The 16,538-nt window shown below is 43.2% G+C and overlaps 2 protein-coding genes across 9 annotated transcripts in view; both read right to left on the bottom strand.

Annotated features, from left to right (window-relative positions):
- Positions 1-6,904, bottom strand: part of mark4b (MAP/microtubule affinity-regulating kinase 4b) — a 61,465-nt gene extending 54,561 nt beyond the window's left edge. For 4 of the 6 annotated variants that reach the window (XR_013901251.1, XR_013901252.1, XM_026191567.2 and 1 more), the window contains exon 1: positions 1,592-2,894. Coding sequence is in view for 4 of the 6 variants with exons in the window: in XM_026191567.2 (XP_026047352.1) it covers positions 1,592-1,639 (48 nt within the window). In the remaining 2 variants the exon portion in view is untranslated. Of the gene's footprint in view, positions 1-1,591; positions 2,895-6,005 lie in introns of those variants that run through there. The other 2 variants (XM_080288577.1, XM_080288576.1) reach the window with 2 other exon arrangements.
- A 2,557-nt stretch (positions 6,905-9,461) lies between these two features.
- On the bottom strand, positions 9,462-16,535 carry LOC113036127 (uncharacterized). Of its 3 annotated transcripts, none has more exons than XM_080288584.1 (8): positions 15,727-16,535; positions 14,901-14,999; positions 14,618-14,819; positions 14,282-14,352; positions 13,960-14,082; positions 13,268-13,547; positions 12,050-12,795; positions 9,462-11,050 (listed from the first exon to the last, which is right to left on the bottom strand). In XM_080288584.1, exons 1-8 carry the CDS (start codon positions 15,880-15,882, stop codon positions 10,784-10,786), a joined length of 1,944 nt encoding a protein of 647 aa, XP_080144710.1. In that variant the 5' UTR covers positions 15,883-16,535; the 3' UTR covers positions 9,462-10,783. The 3 variants fall into 3 exon arrangements, with proteins under 3 accessions (XP_080144710.1, XP_026048004.2, XP_026048005.2); XM_026192219.2 differs by having other exon boundaries at positions 15,715-16,535; XM_026192220.2 differs by having other exon boundaries at positions 15,190-16,395.
- Positions 16,536-16,538: the final 3 nt, after the last annotated feature.

Raw genomic sequence — 16,538 nt, forward strand, 5'->3', positions numbered from 1 at the left:
TTGCCCACAGGAAGAGGAGATAAGAGTTATTGAAATAATTGTTGACTAATCGAAGAAAAATTGGCAGATTAGCCGACTATCAAAATGATCTTTGGCTGCAGTCCTGCTAATAATGCACTTGTTGTCAATTCATAGAGGCACTGCATCTAAGTAAAGTCTAATTCGCCCATTGAATGCTCGAAGATTTGTACACCTTCACAGGAATGCTGTTTGTGAGCCTAACTTCAGGTCTTAGACTGCCTAGATTCCAGTATATCATTCTCCACCAACTTCAGCATCATATATTTCAGCTCCTTTCACTGGAATGAGTCTGATCCTCTGATATATCCTGAGTCAGTTAGGCTAAAGTTTGTCTATTATGTCTGAGTGTCCTGAGGATGGATGCTGTTAACGTTAACTTCCTTGGGATGTCAGTTGCTGTTTCACTAAGCAGGTTTCTCATCAGTAGCTACTGATACACGTCTGCAACCCTTCAAGTTTACATGTTTAAAAGCTGTCGTTTGTTAGCTACACTTCTAAAGGTCTTGCATTCTTATTGTTGTAGTGCAGCAGTCCAAATCTTCCACACGTTTGCAATAATTATTTATTACCAATACCTACAATCCCTCTGTGAAATGTGGGAAACATTGTGTATGCTTTATCATTCCTTGTCGTGTTCATGACCACAAATAAATGTTACTAAGGGCCACCACCGGCCTCGGGTCTGCACTTTGAGAACCCTGGATGCAGGAAAATTCAGTGAGAGACACTACTGGTATTGGAAATATTTGCACCTATCTAAACAAAAGATATCCAGGGCCTGAGGCAGTGACAGCATACACTTTAAATAACCTTAAAAAGCAGGAAAGGAAGTATTCAGTGTTTTGTTAGCTGCACTAAGAGGAAGTGGTCTTTGTTAGACCTTCACATCCAAAAAGAGAAGCTGCTTTGAGCTGGGTGCCCTTGAGACAGAGGTGGGGATATTCTGCACAGCTGCTCAACTGATGTCATAGGACATTAGAGAGGTTCACAGTAATTACAAGAATATTTACAAACACTAAAAATTGAATCAAGAACAACTCAAACACAGTCTGCCAAAATCCCACGCTGCCACAGACACAGAAGGCTATCAGCAGGATGGACCAGGCTAGCCTGACACAGCAGATTTTGCAATATTGAGCTGCCCACTGAGCTTTCTGTCGCGGTTTTATTAAAGTGGAAACTGGGCGGGCCAGACAGGGTGGAGGTGATGGAGTGGAGGTGAGGGTTGGCTGGGTGGTCTTGCATCAGATGCATTAATTATTGATCAGCTGAGAGCTGAGGGGGGGTAAACATGCGCAATGAAAACACCGGTGGAGGTGAAAGTCTAATCTTCATATCTCCATCCTGGACAGCATGTGTGTCCAACTGCACCCTGTCCCAAATGAGCTAGGGGAGATTAGCGCGTCTACGTCGCCTTGCTTGATTGCAGCTGCTCTTTGCACATGGCAGACTAATCTCTGGGCCCGCGGGCTGACGGGGGTTATTATGATCAGCTCCTTGAAAAGCATAATAAAAACCTAAGTGCAACCTCTCACAGACAGACGCCTATGGTTTTTAATTATCTACTTACATGGTCCGGGTTCCGCTCGTTCCCAGGCAGTGCTGTGCGTAAAGACATTTTTTGTCCCTGAGTGAGCTTCGCCGTCCAGGAGAGAAAAAAAAGTCTGGGTTGTGTTCACACCGGGTGAAAAAAGAAAGAAAGAAAGAAATGCCACCCCAGACTAGCCTGGCTGTATGTAGATAGAGGGGGAAAGGCTTCACTTCTCATAAAATCCTCATTGTCACAGTCCGTGAAGGCAGCACAGATCACCAAGACAGTGATCCAGCTTAAACTGATGCTTTTAAAAAAACTGAACCGGTTGGCTACATCCACTTCATGTCTTTATGGTGTGTCTGCCTCATCTGAAGAAGGAAAACCAACACTGAACCCCCCACTTAGCGCTTCGCTTTCCCCCAAATCCCCTCCCAGACGCTATCCTCTCATCTCTGTTGACACGCTGCTGGATAGTTAACAAAACAGCCCCTGTGGTCACCGGTTTACCTCCACCTGCATCGTCTTCTGCTGAGAAAGGAGGAAAGCGCGCACAGCCGGTGGAAAACACAGCAACCGATAGGGGCTGATAAGAGGAAACAGAGGCGAGGACTCAGTGTCCCTCTGGCCACCACGGTCTGAATTCAGAAGAAAAAAAGCAGGGGACTTTGTGTGTTCCTGTTAGCTTGCTGAATAATTCTGGGGACAGTCCACGAAGACGCAGTCAGTTTAAAAGGAAGCAGGAACCGGCTGAGGCAGCACTTCTGGACGCCGGGAGACGTTCAGGGCCCGGTTAAATAAATCAATGTATTGAAGAGAGCAGGCGGACGTGCAGCCTCCCAGTGTGTGAGTCCTATGGTTGGTTCTTCCTCTCTGTCCAGTCCGCCCTTGGCTCCTCTCCTCTTTGATTTGGTTAAAAGTGCTGCAGCGGTAATTGAAGAAGTCGCCGGCGTGTGAGGGCGAAGATACGTCTCCGCCGGGTCACGAACACACCATCTGTTTTCTAAGAAAGACGAGAGAAGAGCGGACCTCTCCCCCAGTTCGCCTCCCGAAAAACAGTGACAAGAGAAAGAGTGGGGAACGTCAACGGTAGGCAGGGCTGCTGCCTTCCACGCACGCGCACACAGACACGCGCTATTCTCTCATCTGTCGAGCTGCCTTCAAGACCCCGCAAAAAAATCTGTCTTCCGGCAATCTATCAGAGCTCGGAAAATAAAGATACCCATGGTAAACTTTCCAGGATGAAGAAAAGCTATCAGCAGGATTTAAGAAAACAGCCGCTGTGACTTTATGTCCCATACAGCTATATATTGTGTTAATAAAGGTTGATTAGAAAAGGCCTGAAAAGTGTCTTTTATCTGCATTCCTTGTAATGACCAGCAGGAGACAACCCTTACCTCAGTGAACTCTTTCCTGGTGCGTTTATGGGCTCCGTCGCTATTTTCATCTCATATTGCATAGAAAATTAAAAGGTTTGGCCATTCTGTGTTTCACATAGGCCCACGACTAACGACTCACTGATAGTGGAGTTTTACAATCAGGTTCACCACTCACATATCACATCCAGTTTCAAAACACTAAGATGGCAGTGGTGAAAATGCTTAGCTCTGGGCTTTATAAACCAGTGGGTGACTTCATAATGCGTAGATACATCCTTTATAGCGTCTTACAAAATGAAAAATAAATAAATAAAAGTTCCACCATTTAAGTTTGAAACAGAGCCACGCAAAACGTACGAGAAACTCTTAAAAGTAACTCGTGAGCTAAGAAATGACATCTTTAAGTATATATAATCTAAACCTTCAAAACAAAAGAGAAGTCAGAAAGAAATGTAAAAGTTATTTAAATTCTTTAAAGCAATATGATATGATAATAACTAATAAGTGTGAGGTGGGAAATTAAGCAGGTTTCTGGCTGAAAACCTCTCTTTGTTATGGAAGCAGCAGGCAAGACATGCGGTGTTTTAAATGAAACAAGTAAATTTTTAAAATCAATTCTAAAAAGAAAAAAAAAAAGAAAGGGCAGCCATTGAAGAATAATTAAAACTGCTGATAACTGTGGAAGAGTCATTATCGGTACTTCTGCTCATTTATACTAGAACACGGTGCAGCGATTCAATCAGGCAAGTCATTATGAAAAAAGGCAGGGCTAAAAACTGAAAGTCAAAAGCACACCTGTGAAACACCGCCCCCTGGTGGTGGAAGATCGGGTTAAATTGTATAGATAGTATTTACAAAAAGTACCTTTAAAAATAACATTTATTAGATAACAAGTATATTTAAAGTAAGTTTTAACAAATTACACACAACATACAAAGGGCTGTTTTATGTGCATGGCCCACAGACACACTAACTAATGACTATAAATCAATAGTGAGTGAATTTGTTGCATTTCCAAGCCTTTCAATGTGAGGCACAGAAATGTGTGTTTGTTTGGCACAAGTGAGAGGACACTGGTGGATTTGTTGTTTTCTTGAATATCTAAATCTGCAGCCAGCCTCTGTGAGGCAGAGGGAAACACTTGAGAAAGGACTGTGAAAAATAAATAGGGATAAGGCAAAGTTTAATCCCTCTAGCCTGTAGTTTTCCAAAAGCCAGAGCTTTGCAGAAACTGGACCCTAAATTTTGGGGACCATGTCGAGGATACGGCTCCTAAAAAGTCATTGAACCACATTATGGTGACTGACCTCTGATAAATTGAGGTCACCATCCTATACACTAGTCCTGACCTATTATGCCCCTTTCTGGCTGTAAATGAGAGCTCGAATAATACACCAGCCTTATTTCTGTGGTTGCTTGAAATTTGAAGACACTGATCATGCAGGCTGAAATATTTACCCAGATAAGTTAAGCTCTGTGTTTCATGTGCATGCAAAGCTAAAACAAAACACCACGTTTCCAACAGCATCAGAACACAACACCCTTCCCCCCCAGTGTGCATGAAGGCACAATTACTCCATTCATACAGACATGCTTGTGTGTGTGTGTGTGTGAGTGTGTGTGTGAGACAGAGAGAGCAGGCTAATATTACCAGAAATCTGTTTCTGCTTTTGCTGAAAATCACAAAGGAAGTAACATTTGTTGATAATTTAAAGTATGAATTAAACAGCAGGTCTGCTCATTGTTAAAAACAAGTAAAAAATAACAATCGAAAGGAACAGCTGCTGCACGTCTCCTGTTATATCTTTGCTGTTATTGATTAACAGACAAGAACTATTAGCAAATAAAACTGTTTCATACTAAACCTGAAAACATGCCCCCTTTAAGAGCTCATTGACAGATAATCAAAACCCCAGGAAATCAAATATTATCACTTTCTATGTTATCCTCTACATAATCAAGCTGCAGTGCACTACAGCATTATATTGATTCATTACTGGTTTTGAGGGCATTTTCTACCCCACAGTGGAGGCTTTGAATTGTACTGCAGACCTTTTATTGTCATCCCTATGATGTAAAAATGTCATATATGCACAAATAGTAGACAAAACTTTGAATGGGAGATCTGAGGAGTTTTTATGCTTAGAGCCAGAGGTAAGCACGCCAGGATGCCTCCAGTATAAACCAAAGCATCTAAACCTCTTGGCTCACACAGTCTTTAGAGGACATGACATGGTCATCGCCCAGCTCACTTCTGATCACACGTAGAGAGAGAAGCCCATCTTATGCTTCTCTACACTGAGCCCCAATGATCACCAGTACACCGTTTTGTTTTGTTTTCAATTTAAATTCACATGTTTTATCTCGTATCATGCTGATTCAATCAAAGCGTCTTTACCTCCACTGTGAATCGTCTCTACCGCCGCAGTTATAATGAGGAAAGATTTGCAAAGAGAGGCATCTGCAGCAGAATTCAAACCCGACACTTTTATGGAAGCTTGCAAATTAAATATGAAAACAGATATATGCACCAAACAATATAATTCAGGATTTAATGAGCTCATCTGCCCAGGAGGGGGATGTGTGCAGTTTAAAGCCGGTTACTGCTGTTTGTTTTTGCTAAGCAGATTTATTGCTGCAGTGTGTTCACAGAAAGAGCCCAAACACCTTTTTTTCTAAAGCTAATGCAGACTAAGTCCTGCAGCAAAGCCTGCATTCATGAAGGTTGTAAAGTTCAGTTTTTGGTAAAGCCGTTTAAAGGAGTACTCTTTTCTCTCCTTTAACACTTTAATCTTTACTATGACCTTTGTGTTGTAGAGGGTGTGGATGGGATTGGACAGAGTATTATTTTTCTATTTTGATTTTATTTTTTTGCTGATGTTTGTACACTTTAATCAGGAGTTTTCTGAATAGTCTAATAGCAGCGCTGACTAAAGCTTGTAGTGTAATTTGTCATTCTTTTGAACACTCCATTAAACTACATTAGTTATTACTCTAATTTAAGACAGTTAAGACTATCTTTATCTCCCAAGGTGTCACGTGTTTACATTTTGAATTAGAAGCACAAACCTTACCTGGACTGATCTGGACCTGTTGGAGCGAACCCAGGGCCTCATCCTTCCTCAGCACTGCTCCTTCCTGGTTGAGACTGAGCGCTTCAGTGACCTGAGCCCCTGCAGACTGAGGGCCTGATACTGTAAGGGAAAGGTGAGCAGCACACAGGCACATTCACTGGCATCCCTCGGAGAACAGAGGCAGAGCTGCTGCTGCAACTGCACGCGAATCGATGCTGGAAAGAACAACCAGAGCAGCAGTCCGTATTTCCATGGAGAGCCTGTACTCAACGCAATGTCACAGAGTATACCGGCAGCATTAGTGTTACTGCTCGGTCAGCTGTGCATAAACCTATTAGAGCAAAAAAAAAAAGACAAAAACAAAAGTGAATGTGGAATTGTCGATATATCTAATGGGCTACGGAAAAGGTGGCGGTGGTGGTGTGTGAATGTGTTTCTGTGTGGCGTGATGGGCTTGTTTGTGTGTGTGGATAACAGCTAGTGATTTGTGCTGCTCTGAGCGCGTCAGCAGGGATCAATACAGGCGGGGACTCATGCTCGCCCCGAGGGCATCAGAACTATCACAACATCACTCATAACCCAATTGTTTCTCAGTCTTTAACCTACTTCTTATCTTAATCCAAAAACCAGTAGATAACCCCCAAGATTTGGAGTCTAGGGTCTAAAGCAAGAAAAAAGACAGAAGGACAAGATAGAAGCACAGTTCTGCAGTCATACAGGCTTCTTTTTGATCCCAAAGGTTAAAGGTGAAATTTCTCATGTTTATATCATCATGGTACGATATCCTTTGAGGAGCACTTTGCAGGAATTCCTTCTGCAGGTGAAGATTTATGTGCTTCTTCTTTTTCTTCTTTCAGCTGCTTCCTTTAGGCCAGGGGTGGGCAACTCCAGGCCTCGAGGGTCTGGTGTCCCTGCAGGTTTTAGGAATTTTTGAACCAACACAGCTGATTTAAATGGCTAAATTAGCTCCTCAACATGTCCTGAAGTTCTCCAGAGGCCCGATAACGAACTAATCATGTGATTCAGGTGTGTTGACCCAAGGTGAGATCTAAAACCTGCAGGACACCGGCCCTCAAGGCCTGGAATTGCCCACCCCTGCTTTAGGGGTTGTCACAGTGGATTATCTATGAACCTCCTCTGAGGTCTTCCTCTTTTCCTCCTGCGATGCAGCTCCATCTTCAACATCCTTTTGTCCCATAAATCTCCAACCTTCCTCTGCACATGTCAAAACCATTTCAGCCTCACCTCTCTAACCTTGTCTCCAGCCTCTCAGCCTGAGCTGTCCCTCTGATGTACTCATTTCTAATCCCGTCCTGTTCACTCCCAATAAAACATTAGCATTTTCATCTGCAGCTCGACCTCCTGTGTTTTTGTCTCCAAATCACACATCATAGCAGGTCTCATTACCATCATCTCCTTCACTCTTGCTGCTATCCTTCTGTCACAAATCACCCCTGACACTCGTCTCCACCCACTTGATCACCTGTCTTGTGCATTGCTCATTGCTTTGTTGGTTGACTCCAGGTATTTAAACTCCTTTAACTTTCTACACTATCTGTGCTCCTTGCATCTCCAACTTCTTCTCAGTCACACATGTATTCTGTCCTGCTTCTACAGACTTTCATTTCTCCTCCCTTCAGAGCATACCTCCACCTCCCCAAACTCTCTTCCACCTGCTCCCTACTCTCACTAAAATGTGATCTGCAAACATCATAGTCAGGACTTTTCTAAGATTAAAAATCAATCAATCAATCAATCAATCAATCAATCAATCAATCAATCAAGTCCAAATTATCTCTTTGAACTTTAAGGCAAAACAGTGTGGAGTTCTTTCTGCAAACCTAAGACTCATTTATACTAAGTACAAACATACACTTTTAAATTAGTGAAAACTGTTTCACTAAATTTGATTATTGTTTTAAAAGAACCCCTAAAATCCACATTGTAACATATAAAATGTATATCATGTAATAACATGTATTATATAAGGTGTATATTATAATATAAATATTTGTTCCTGAGGTGTATTGACAGACTGTACAAAAAGAGAATATTAACAAATGATCAAAAATCAATATTTTAAAAACTGTGAAACTGGGAGGTGTGATTTCTCCCATGTGTGATATGAAAAATATTCAGCCTTCTTTAAATCAGCGTATAAACATTACTGAATAAAATATTTTCCTAAACCTGAAGGCGTTCAAAAAAAAGAAGAAGAACCCAAACATGAGAAGCAAAACAAACAGACTCTCCTTATCTCCTCTTTGGTAGGAAGCCAGCTGTAACAAGTTGTTTCTCTGCCAATCCCCCACACTTCCTCCCACGATACCCTGGACTGTAATCTGGAAGGGATTACAGCCAGTCTGACCTACTGTACAGCCCTGTGGCTGCTCAGGCAGTCGGTGCAGCACGGAGCTCATAGCCAGCTGCTAAATGTGCACACTGACGTCATTTACATGGATTTAAAAGGAGGTACCAATGAAACAATGAAAAGCAGCCACCAGGGAACAACACTGGTCTTTCTCAGTAAATTCACAGAAAGAGCAGTTTTTAACAAGCAGTCACGACAGGCTGAATGTTCTTGTCTGTGAAAAACCCCAAACAAACCCTGATGATGTAGCTAATGAAGCCCGCTTTCTGCTTTCCCAGAGGGTTAAACAGTTCAAATGTGTTGTGTAGTCTTTGTTTGCAATTAAACCTAAAAGCTAGAGATGAAATGCTGGAAACGTAAGGAAGAATTAAACAGAAAGACACCTCTTCACTCATTTAGGAAAATAACTGAAAATAAAGTTCCCCTCAAAAAGGCGAAAGAGAACTGAAAAGGAACTTTGGACCTACTCTGCAACACTGAGGAGAAATGAGTGCCATCCAAGGAGCTCCATAGATTTATCTGGACTATAATATTAGTTTGTAGCGCCACCTCTTGGCAAAGAGGTGAACATAACAACAACAAAGCCAAACATCTTGAGGATGGTGCAGTTTGCAGCTTTCTTCTAAGTCTCATTGCTCTGTGACGTCCTGCCAGGATAGACAGTAAAAAAAAAAATTAAATCTATTCATGAACAGATTAGATGACAGCACAGTTATAGTAAGGCCCAGCAGAGCAACGTGAACATCGGCTTAAATTACTAAATATTGTAATTATTTGTGGGATACCACATCAGCTACACACAAATCTATTCATGAACAGTTAAACTGGATCAGTGGGGGATTATTAATTAATATGACTTAAGACTAAGAGAAACAGTTTTGAATTGATCTCAGATCTGTTTTGGTTTAAGAAACATTTCTTCTGAAAATTATTATATATAATTATTTTCTTTGCATTTCCGCTCTTGACTTGAAAGTATTCTTGTTCAAAGGCAACAGAAACTTTAAATTGAATACCTCTTTCAGTAAGGATGTGAAGGCGACGCATGTGTTCCTGTAAAACTGTTTTTTCTGATCAAAAACAAACATATTTCAAGCTCTTTAATCATTAAGAAAGACAAAAAGGAAGCATGTTTACATTTCACTGTTTTATGAATTGAACTCAGTTACAAGGTTGAGTGAATATCATCTCCACAAGAGAAGTTACAAATAAAGTATTTTCACAAAATAATACTTTCAGTCTGTTATGTTCTCAGCACACCGGTTCTTTGTATGCATACAAGGCATTTACGTAGTAACGGTCATCATGTGAGATGATGTTAAAAGAGAAAAAGACAGAAAAGCACTCTTTGAGTTGCACCGTTATAAATATCAGCCGCACAACGAGATCAGACGTCCCATTCTAACACATTATACAGCCCAGATGAGGAATATAATGTAACAGCTGCCCACAGATTACCGCTATACCGAGCACAGAATTTTTTCTAACAGGCCACAGAGTCAAACTGAATGCCTTTAGGCTTTCCATGTATATGTGCGGAAGGACGGGAAGACCTCAAACAGAGCCACAGCGCCAAATATCAATGACTTGCGATCCTATTTCGACAGAACTGTAACTGTGGAAAGTAAAACCGTTCATGCTACCTCTGAAAGCACGAGCACGTGTTGCTCATGCATAGTGAAACTTGCTTGCTTTCACACGTGTGAAAAGGAGCTGTGGTGGTGCTGCACGTGATGCAATGTAAACACAGCCCATCCTCATCGCGAGCACTATCGGTGAGTTGGTACAAATTCACTCACGTTTCAATACAAAATGTGTTCGCTAGGTAAGAAAAGCCAAACTTCAGTCTCCCTGGCAAAGAGCTTTAAATGTTACACTGAGCTGAAGCATCTGGCCCGTCCATCTGCGAGTGAGTCGCGATAACAAGAAATCATTACCAAAGGGCAAAATGCTGCAAAATGCTGCAAAATGCCTCGTCTTTAATAAGGATCAGCTGTTTCTGTGGCTCGTTAATACCAACTGTGGTGGTAAAAATCTGCTTTTGGCTTTTCAGTTACATCACGCTGACAAAAGGCAAGAAGCTGAAGATCATTTTGACCCAGGCTTTTCTTAGTTCAGTGATAAATGCACTCACATCAGGAGCTAAAACTCTCTCTGTCCGTTCAGTTTTAACGTTGGAAATGCAATTTGTCAGCTATTCTCACAGACAGATGCTGTAACACTCTTCACATTGTTTTTCCACCATTACAAATTCCACGCCGTATCTACCTGCATCACTTTCTTGGCAGTGACAGAAGAAATCTGGGAAAGCCAGCTTTACAATCACCAAAATCGCTTTCAGTGTTAACTCGGTCCCAGCTAACCTGACTGCAGCTTACAGGAGCTGACATCGCCTCACAGATTAGCTTCAGACATAGAAGCACTTGTGGTCTTTCAGGTTCCTCAGGTAGGAGAAACTCTTGCCGCACTTGTCGCACATGAACTGCTTCTCCCCGGTGTGAATCTGCTGGTGCGCCTTCAGGCTGTTGCCCTGGTTGAAGCTCCGCCCACACGTGTCACAGCTGAACGGCTTCTCCCCCGTGTGGATGCGCTGGTGTCGGTTCAAGTTGCCGGTGTTGCTAAAGCATTTCCCGCAGGTGTCGCAGCTGAAAGGTTTCTCTCCTGTGTGGACCACCTTTGGCAGAGAACATTGAAACAACATGTTTAAATCTTTACTAAATTACCCACAAGGTTCTTTCCACTGCAGCAGACGTGTTCAGCTACAGCTGCTGCAGAAGGTGGAACTGCAACACATCTACACAAAGTGTACTCATAAACATACACATGAAGTTAATCTCAGACCAGGTTGGTATTGCTTAATTCTAACAATCATCTGTCACTTTACGGGGTTACTCAGGGTGTAGCATTTCAATCTGGGCCTCTAACCACACCTTGATTACTGGACCACAAAGCAAAGAGTTATTTTTTATCTCCATCATAACTAATGAATAATGAGCTTCATTATTCTGATGCAGCTGCAGTTCACCCTCGGCTCAAGTATGGGACAAACCATAATCCCAATTATACTTATAACTACTGCAATCTCAATTATTTAACAGCAAATGCACATTTAATGAACTCTGAAAAGCAAAGGGAGAAGGGAAAAATAAGGTTGGCGCGGGTGAAGTTGTCTGGTGGGGACTTAGACCCAGAAGAGTGGTTGTTTTCATCCACAGAACCCATCTCGCAAGGGGCAACCACTGGTCCCTGCCAGCCTGAGATACCACACAATAACGGAAGCAGCAAACCTGCACCTCAGGAGACTGGCACGTTAGCTACGACGAGTCATGGAAAGCCGTTAGTTAACTAGTGCCTTGGATCTGCTGTGCCGAAATCAGACCATATCAGAGATGTTTAAAAGCAGCTGTTAATGATAGCTCTGCTTGGAGAGCAGATTTTTTTTTGCAAAAATTAATGCAAAAAAGTAATCACTATATCCTGATCACAGAGTTTTTATAACAGCTGGAAGCCAAAATCATCAAGCACTACTCTCTATCTGAACACTCTTTGCAGCTTAAAGGGCTGGAGTCTGGGTTTCAGACACGCTGACAGATTGCTAAGGTGTCCGTCCTAATGTTGAGGACTTATTTGCATGAATGAGTTTCACCTTGTGCAACAAGCAGCAAAAACCCACCTGATGGGACTTAAGGCTGCTTTGCTGTGTAAACATGCGACCGCAGATGTCGCAGGAGAACGGCTTCTCCCCGCTGTGCGTTTTCAGGTGAATCTTCAGGTAACTGGACGACTTGAAACTCTTGCCGCAGAGCCCGCAGCTGTGAGGCCGGTCCACCGTGTGATGCTGCTGGTGCGAGCGCAGTTCGGTGATGGAGCTGAGCCGCTGGCCGCAGAGCACGCAGGTGCACGGAATAGTCGCCGCGTGCGTCTGGAGGTGTTTGCGCAGCGAGTCGACGCAGGCCACCGTGGTGCCGCACGCGACGCAGGCGAGCGACTTCTCGTCCACGTGAGAGGTCTTCTGGTGCATCTTCAGTGCGCTCTTCTGGATGAAGCGCTTGCCGCAGGTGTCGCAGCTGAAGGGGCGCTCGCCGGTGTGAATCCGCTGGTGGCCTTTCAGAGTGTCGGCCTGGTTGAAGCTTTTGCCGCAAGTCTCGCACCTGAACGGCTTTTCGCCCGTGTGTATGCGCAGGTGGCGCTGCAGGTTTCCTTGTATTGTGAAACGTTTGTTGCAGTACTGGCAGTTATAGGCACGCTCCCCAGTGTGGACCATCTGGTGCATCTTCAGGCCGTGCGCCCGGTAAAAGCTCTTACCGCACTGCTCGCAGCGATATGGCCGCACGTCAGCGTGGAGACGCTGATGGTTTCTCAGGAGCTGCTTCAGGGTGAAACCTTTCCCACAAACATCACAGGTGTGTGGCCTCTCACCTGTATGCAGAAAAGCAAAAACACGCTCACCAACAAACAACGATGAGTAAATTCTGATGTAATTTAAGCAGATTAACCGAATAAGTCTCATTATTCTCATCAGTGTAAAGAAACAATTTTCCAAAAACAGTCACGTGCTTTACATGAGGCATGACCAAACATTTCTGGGAGTCCACAAAAATCAACACACTGATTTAAATTAGCTGTCTAGCCTAGCAACTCCAGTTAAATGTCGGCTGTCTTGTTGTCTCCCTAAGATTTTCTTGATTTTGTAAACTAGCCAATATTAGTTTAACTTAACTTTACCAATACATAATTTCACCAAGAAATAAGAGTGTGTTAGTGATGGACGTCAGTCAGCTTGTGGATTCTTCCTGCTCCAAGTTCATCAACAAACCTGCCTTCACGGTGTGCACGGGTACATCGTACAGACTGTGCCTGCTTTAGTATGAAGGATAAAGCTGGAGCTCACCTGTGTGCAGTAACATGTGAGCACTGAGGCTTCGCTGGAACGCAAAGCCTCGGCCACACTGAGAACACTGGAAGGGCTTTTCCGCGCTCGCCCCGTGGACGGCCTGGTGGGCTTTGAGCTGCAGCAGCTTGGTGAAGGTTTTCCGGCAGTGTTTGCAGCTCAGAGGCTGCTCCTTCTGACTCTCCTTCTTTGCTTGAGCTTGGTGGGACTTTCCCTTTGCAACACGCTTGGATCTGGTGGTGTATCCTGGGTCAGCATCATCTGGATCGTCTGGTTCCGCCTGCCAGAGAAGAAAAGGGATGATTAAATGTTTATTCGTTTAAACGTTGTTGATTGTCAGGTTTAGCTCATCAAATGTTACCTTAGCTCATTTAATTTTATGGGCGATGAATATTGCAGTGAATAAACTAATTGTTTCCAGTGCTTGAAAGGTTTCTGGGTATCATAAATTCTTATTTAAATAAAAGGGTGTTAGTATAAGTGAAGAAATATGCCAAAAAACCCAACTCTGTCTAAAATGTTCATCAGCTGACATTAAATTGGACTTATCTCTTAATACAGTACAACAAAATAAAAACTTGTATCTAAAAGCATATATAAAAGTTATTTTTAAAAGCACATGCAATGAAATAATATAGCTGCAAGGTGAAAAAAGAAACAAGTTAATATAAAAACATATTAATGAAGCCAACCTGGTAGTCAGGGTCGTCCTCATCCTGCCAAAACTCATCTCTGTACTGACCAGAGTCAGACGACATCCGGTCGGCTGAGCACTCAAACCCTTCTTCTTTTATTATAACAGGCTGGATGCTGTCCTGACCAGAAGAAAGGATGAGGACAAATTTAGGTTGGCAGGATCCCTCCACACAGGATGTTCAGCTCTGCTTTATTTTTAAGTTGGTCAGATTTTCTGACTAATCTATGCAATTTGGAAACAGTGAATAAACATGTTCAAGTGATGCGAAGATGAGAAACAGAAATGGGAAGAAGAGGCGGGACAACGCAAGACTTTACATCATATGTTCTGCCTTTCCACAGATGAATTATGGGCGATCTCTTCACTCCGGCGTCCCTGCTAACCACACCTACACAGAACAAAAGACAAACATCAGAACCGGTTTGTGGTCACCTCTGCTTCGTCAAATACAACAGGGACAGAGTGGAGACGGCAAGAGAAATGACATCAGGGGGAAAAGGTTAAAAATATTTTCCTTTCAGTCATGAAATTTGAGTTTTAAAACAACACCACAGCTGATTTTGACTTGATGCAGTTTGATTTAAAATATTTTTCTCTAAAAACTTGTGGAATACAAAAGCTAACTAATGTGTTTAAAAGGAAGAACTCCTCACTTCTGCGACTCTTCCTCCCTGAGCGTTGCTCAAGCTGAACAACCTCAACGTCCACCCTCCCCTCCTTTTGCCCGCTGCCTCCCTCCGTCAGCTCCTCCACATCCTTCTGACGTCCGCTGCCCTCGAGCGCCAGCTTCAACGCCGTCTCCGCGACCTCCAGTCTCCTCTTCAGGTCCTCGATCTCTGCCACACCCTGCGTCACCTACAAAACAAGGACTACTTTAGGATTTCTTGCTGGACTGTTAGTGGGTGGATGAATTAATAAAGCACAAAGGTCGTGTACTTCTAGCCGCAGCGCAGAGGAACATTCATGGAAGAGCTGGCAGATCTTCTCCACAGCTTCTTGAGCCAGAGACGACATGAAGACGCTCAACTGGATCACCTGATGGGAAGAACACAGGCCACTGTCAAATAATGAACCTGATTTAAACTCATTCTGGAAGGTATATTAAATATTCCAAGTTGAAAGATAATCAGAAAATCTGAGACAGCGTTGTTCAGTAATGTAATGAAGTGAAGAGGACATTGCACTTTGTCACGCTGCAAGATGGTAAAACTTTTCCTGTCCTGACCTGAAAAAGCAGGTCTAACACTGATGTGATATATTGATCAGCCAATCAGATCCCGGGATCACAAGTATACAAGGAAAACCCCAAAACCGCACAACAGGGTAACACTATGTGGCAGTCATTATGATCACAGAAGAGTGTGTTATTGATCAGATATCAGCTGATAGATCGATCCTGCGCTCTGTGGAAACCTGTAGCTGAGGCGCTTCTAGACATACACTAGATAGATAAGCCCGGGCCTGCTGCCCAACCCAAAATGGCGCCCAGAGGTGGATTCTCCCAGACTTCGTGCACCAGCCCCTCATATTTACGCGAAGTTTAGCCTAAACACATGCTCCATACAGCAGGACAGCGCGGCACCCTGCTGCCATTTCGCAGCTAACCGGAGCTAACTGCTAGCTCTTCTATTTCTATGCTCGGCCGGTTGTCTGGACGACAGTTGGAGGAAGCGTCGGCTCGGGAGAAACCGTGACCAATGCGGGGACCAGAACCGGCCCGGATACCTGACGACCGTAAACCACCTTGTACCTTATCCTGTACCTTATCCTCCGGGGACCCGTGCGTGTCTTCGGCCACACACGATGTCTCTTGTGGACGCGGAGGATCCGAGGCGCCGATAACTTTGTTCATCTCTGACACCGCCGCGTTCACCATTATCTCCAAAATGGCGCAAACCTGCGGCTCCAGGTCCGCCATGCTGACTGATTGTGATGTTTATTTCGCATCTACAAATGCGTCATGAAACTTCTGCGCTGCCGCACTGTTGTTGTTATGGTGAAAAAAAACTCATGCCGATCATTCACAACACGAAGCCAAGTACTGTTTCCTAGTTCATACTTTTCAGAATAAAATCACACGTTTCTAATTTGTCTTTTCAGTTTAAATGCTAATGACTGTATATCATTTATCTTATATTGTCAGCTTTAACTGCATTAACTTGCAAGAAACGTGCCACACTAATTTTGTTTGTTTGAATTGTGTTATTTGGATAAAAAAAAAAAAGTAACAAAAATGTATCCATCCTATTTGTTCAATATACCGTATACCATGTTTGATTCTATTGCGAAAAGCCCTAACGGAAACGGTATAGCATCGAGTTTACATTGAACCTCCCTCCAGTGGTCAAAGTGAGTAACTACAACACTTACAATTCCACGATCAGCAGAGACGTTAAAACGTTAAAATTACCCTTTAACAGTCAGAGTATTCACAGTCTGAAGTTAACAGAGTTGTAAACATTTATATAATTCCATGTTATCAAGCTATATTAAGCAAACACGGGTAAGAGGCGGTGGTATGTGCTTCTGATCACACTGTTTTTAATTTCAAAATTTAAAAAAAAAGTCAATTGA

Source organism: Astatotilapia calliptera, chromosome 14 (assembly GCF_964374335.1).
Source record: "Astatotilapia calliptera chromosome 14, fAstCal68.1, whole genome shotgun sequence".
Classification (NCBI taxonomy): Eukaryota; Metazoa; Chordata; class Actinopteri; order Cichliformes; family Cichlidae; genus Astatotilapia; species Astatotilapia calliptera.

Excerpts from the sequence above, each read along its gene's own strand:
- LOC113036127 (XM_026192219.2), bottom strand. The coding sequence starts at position 15,882 with ATGGCGGACCTGGAGCCGCAGGTTTGCGCCATTTTGGAGATAATGGTG. Across the intron at positions 14,083-14,281 it reads GGAAAGGCAGAACATATGAT|GACAGCATCCAGCCTGTTAT; the intron begins GTAAAGTCTTGC and ends TCTTCTGGTCAG. Across the intron at positions 12,796-13,267 it reads TCACATGTTACTGCACACAG|GTGAGAGGCCACACACCTGT; the intron begins GTGAGCTCCAGC and ends TTCTGCATACAG.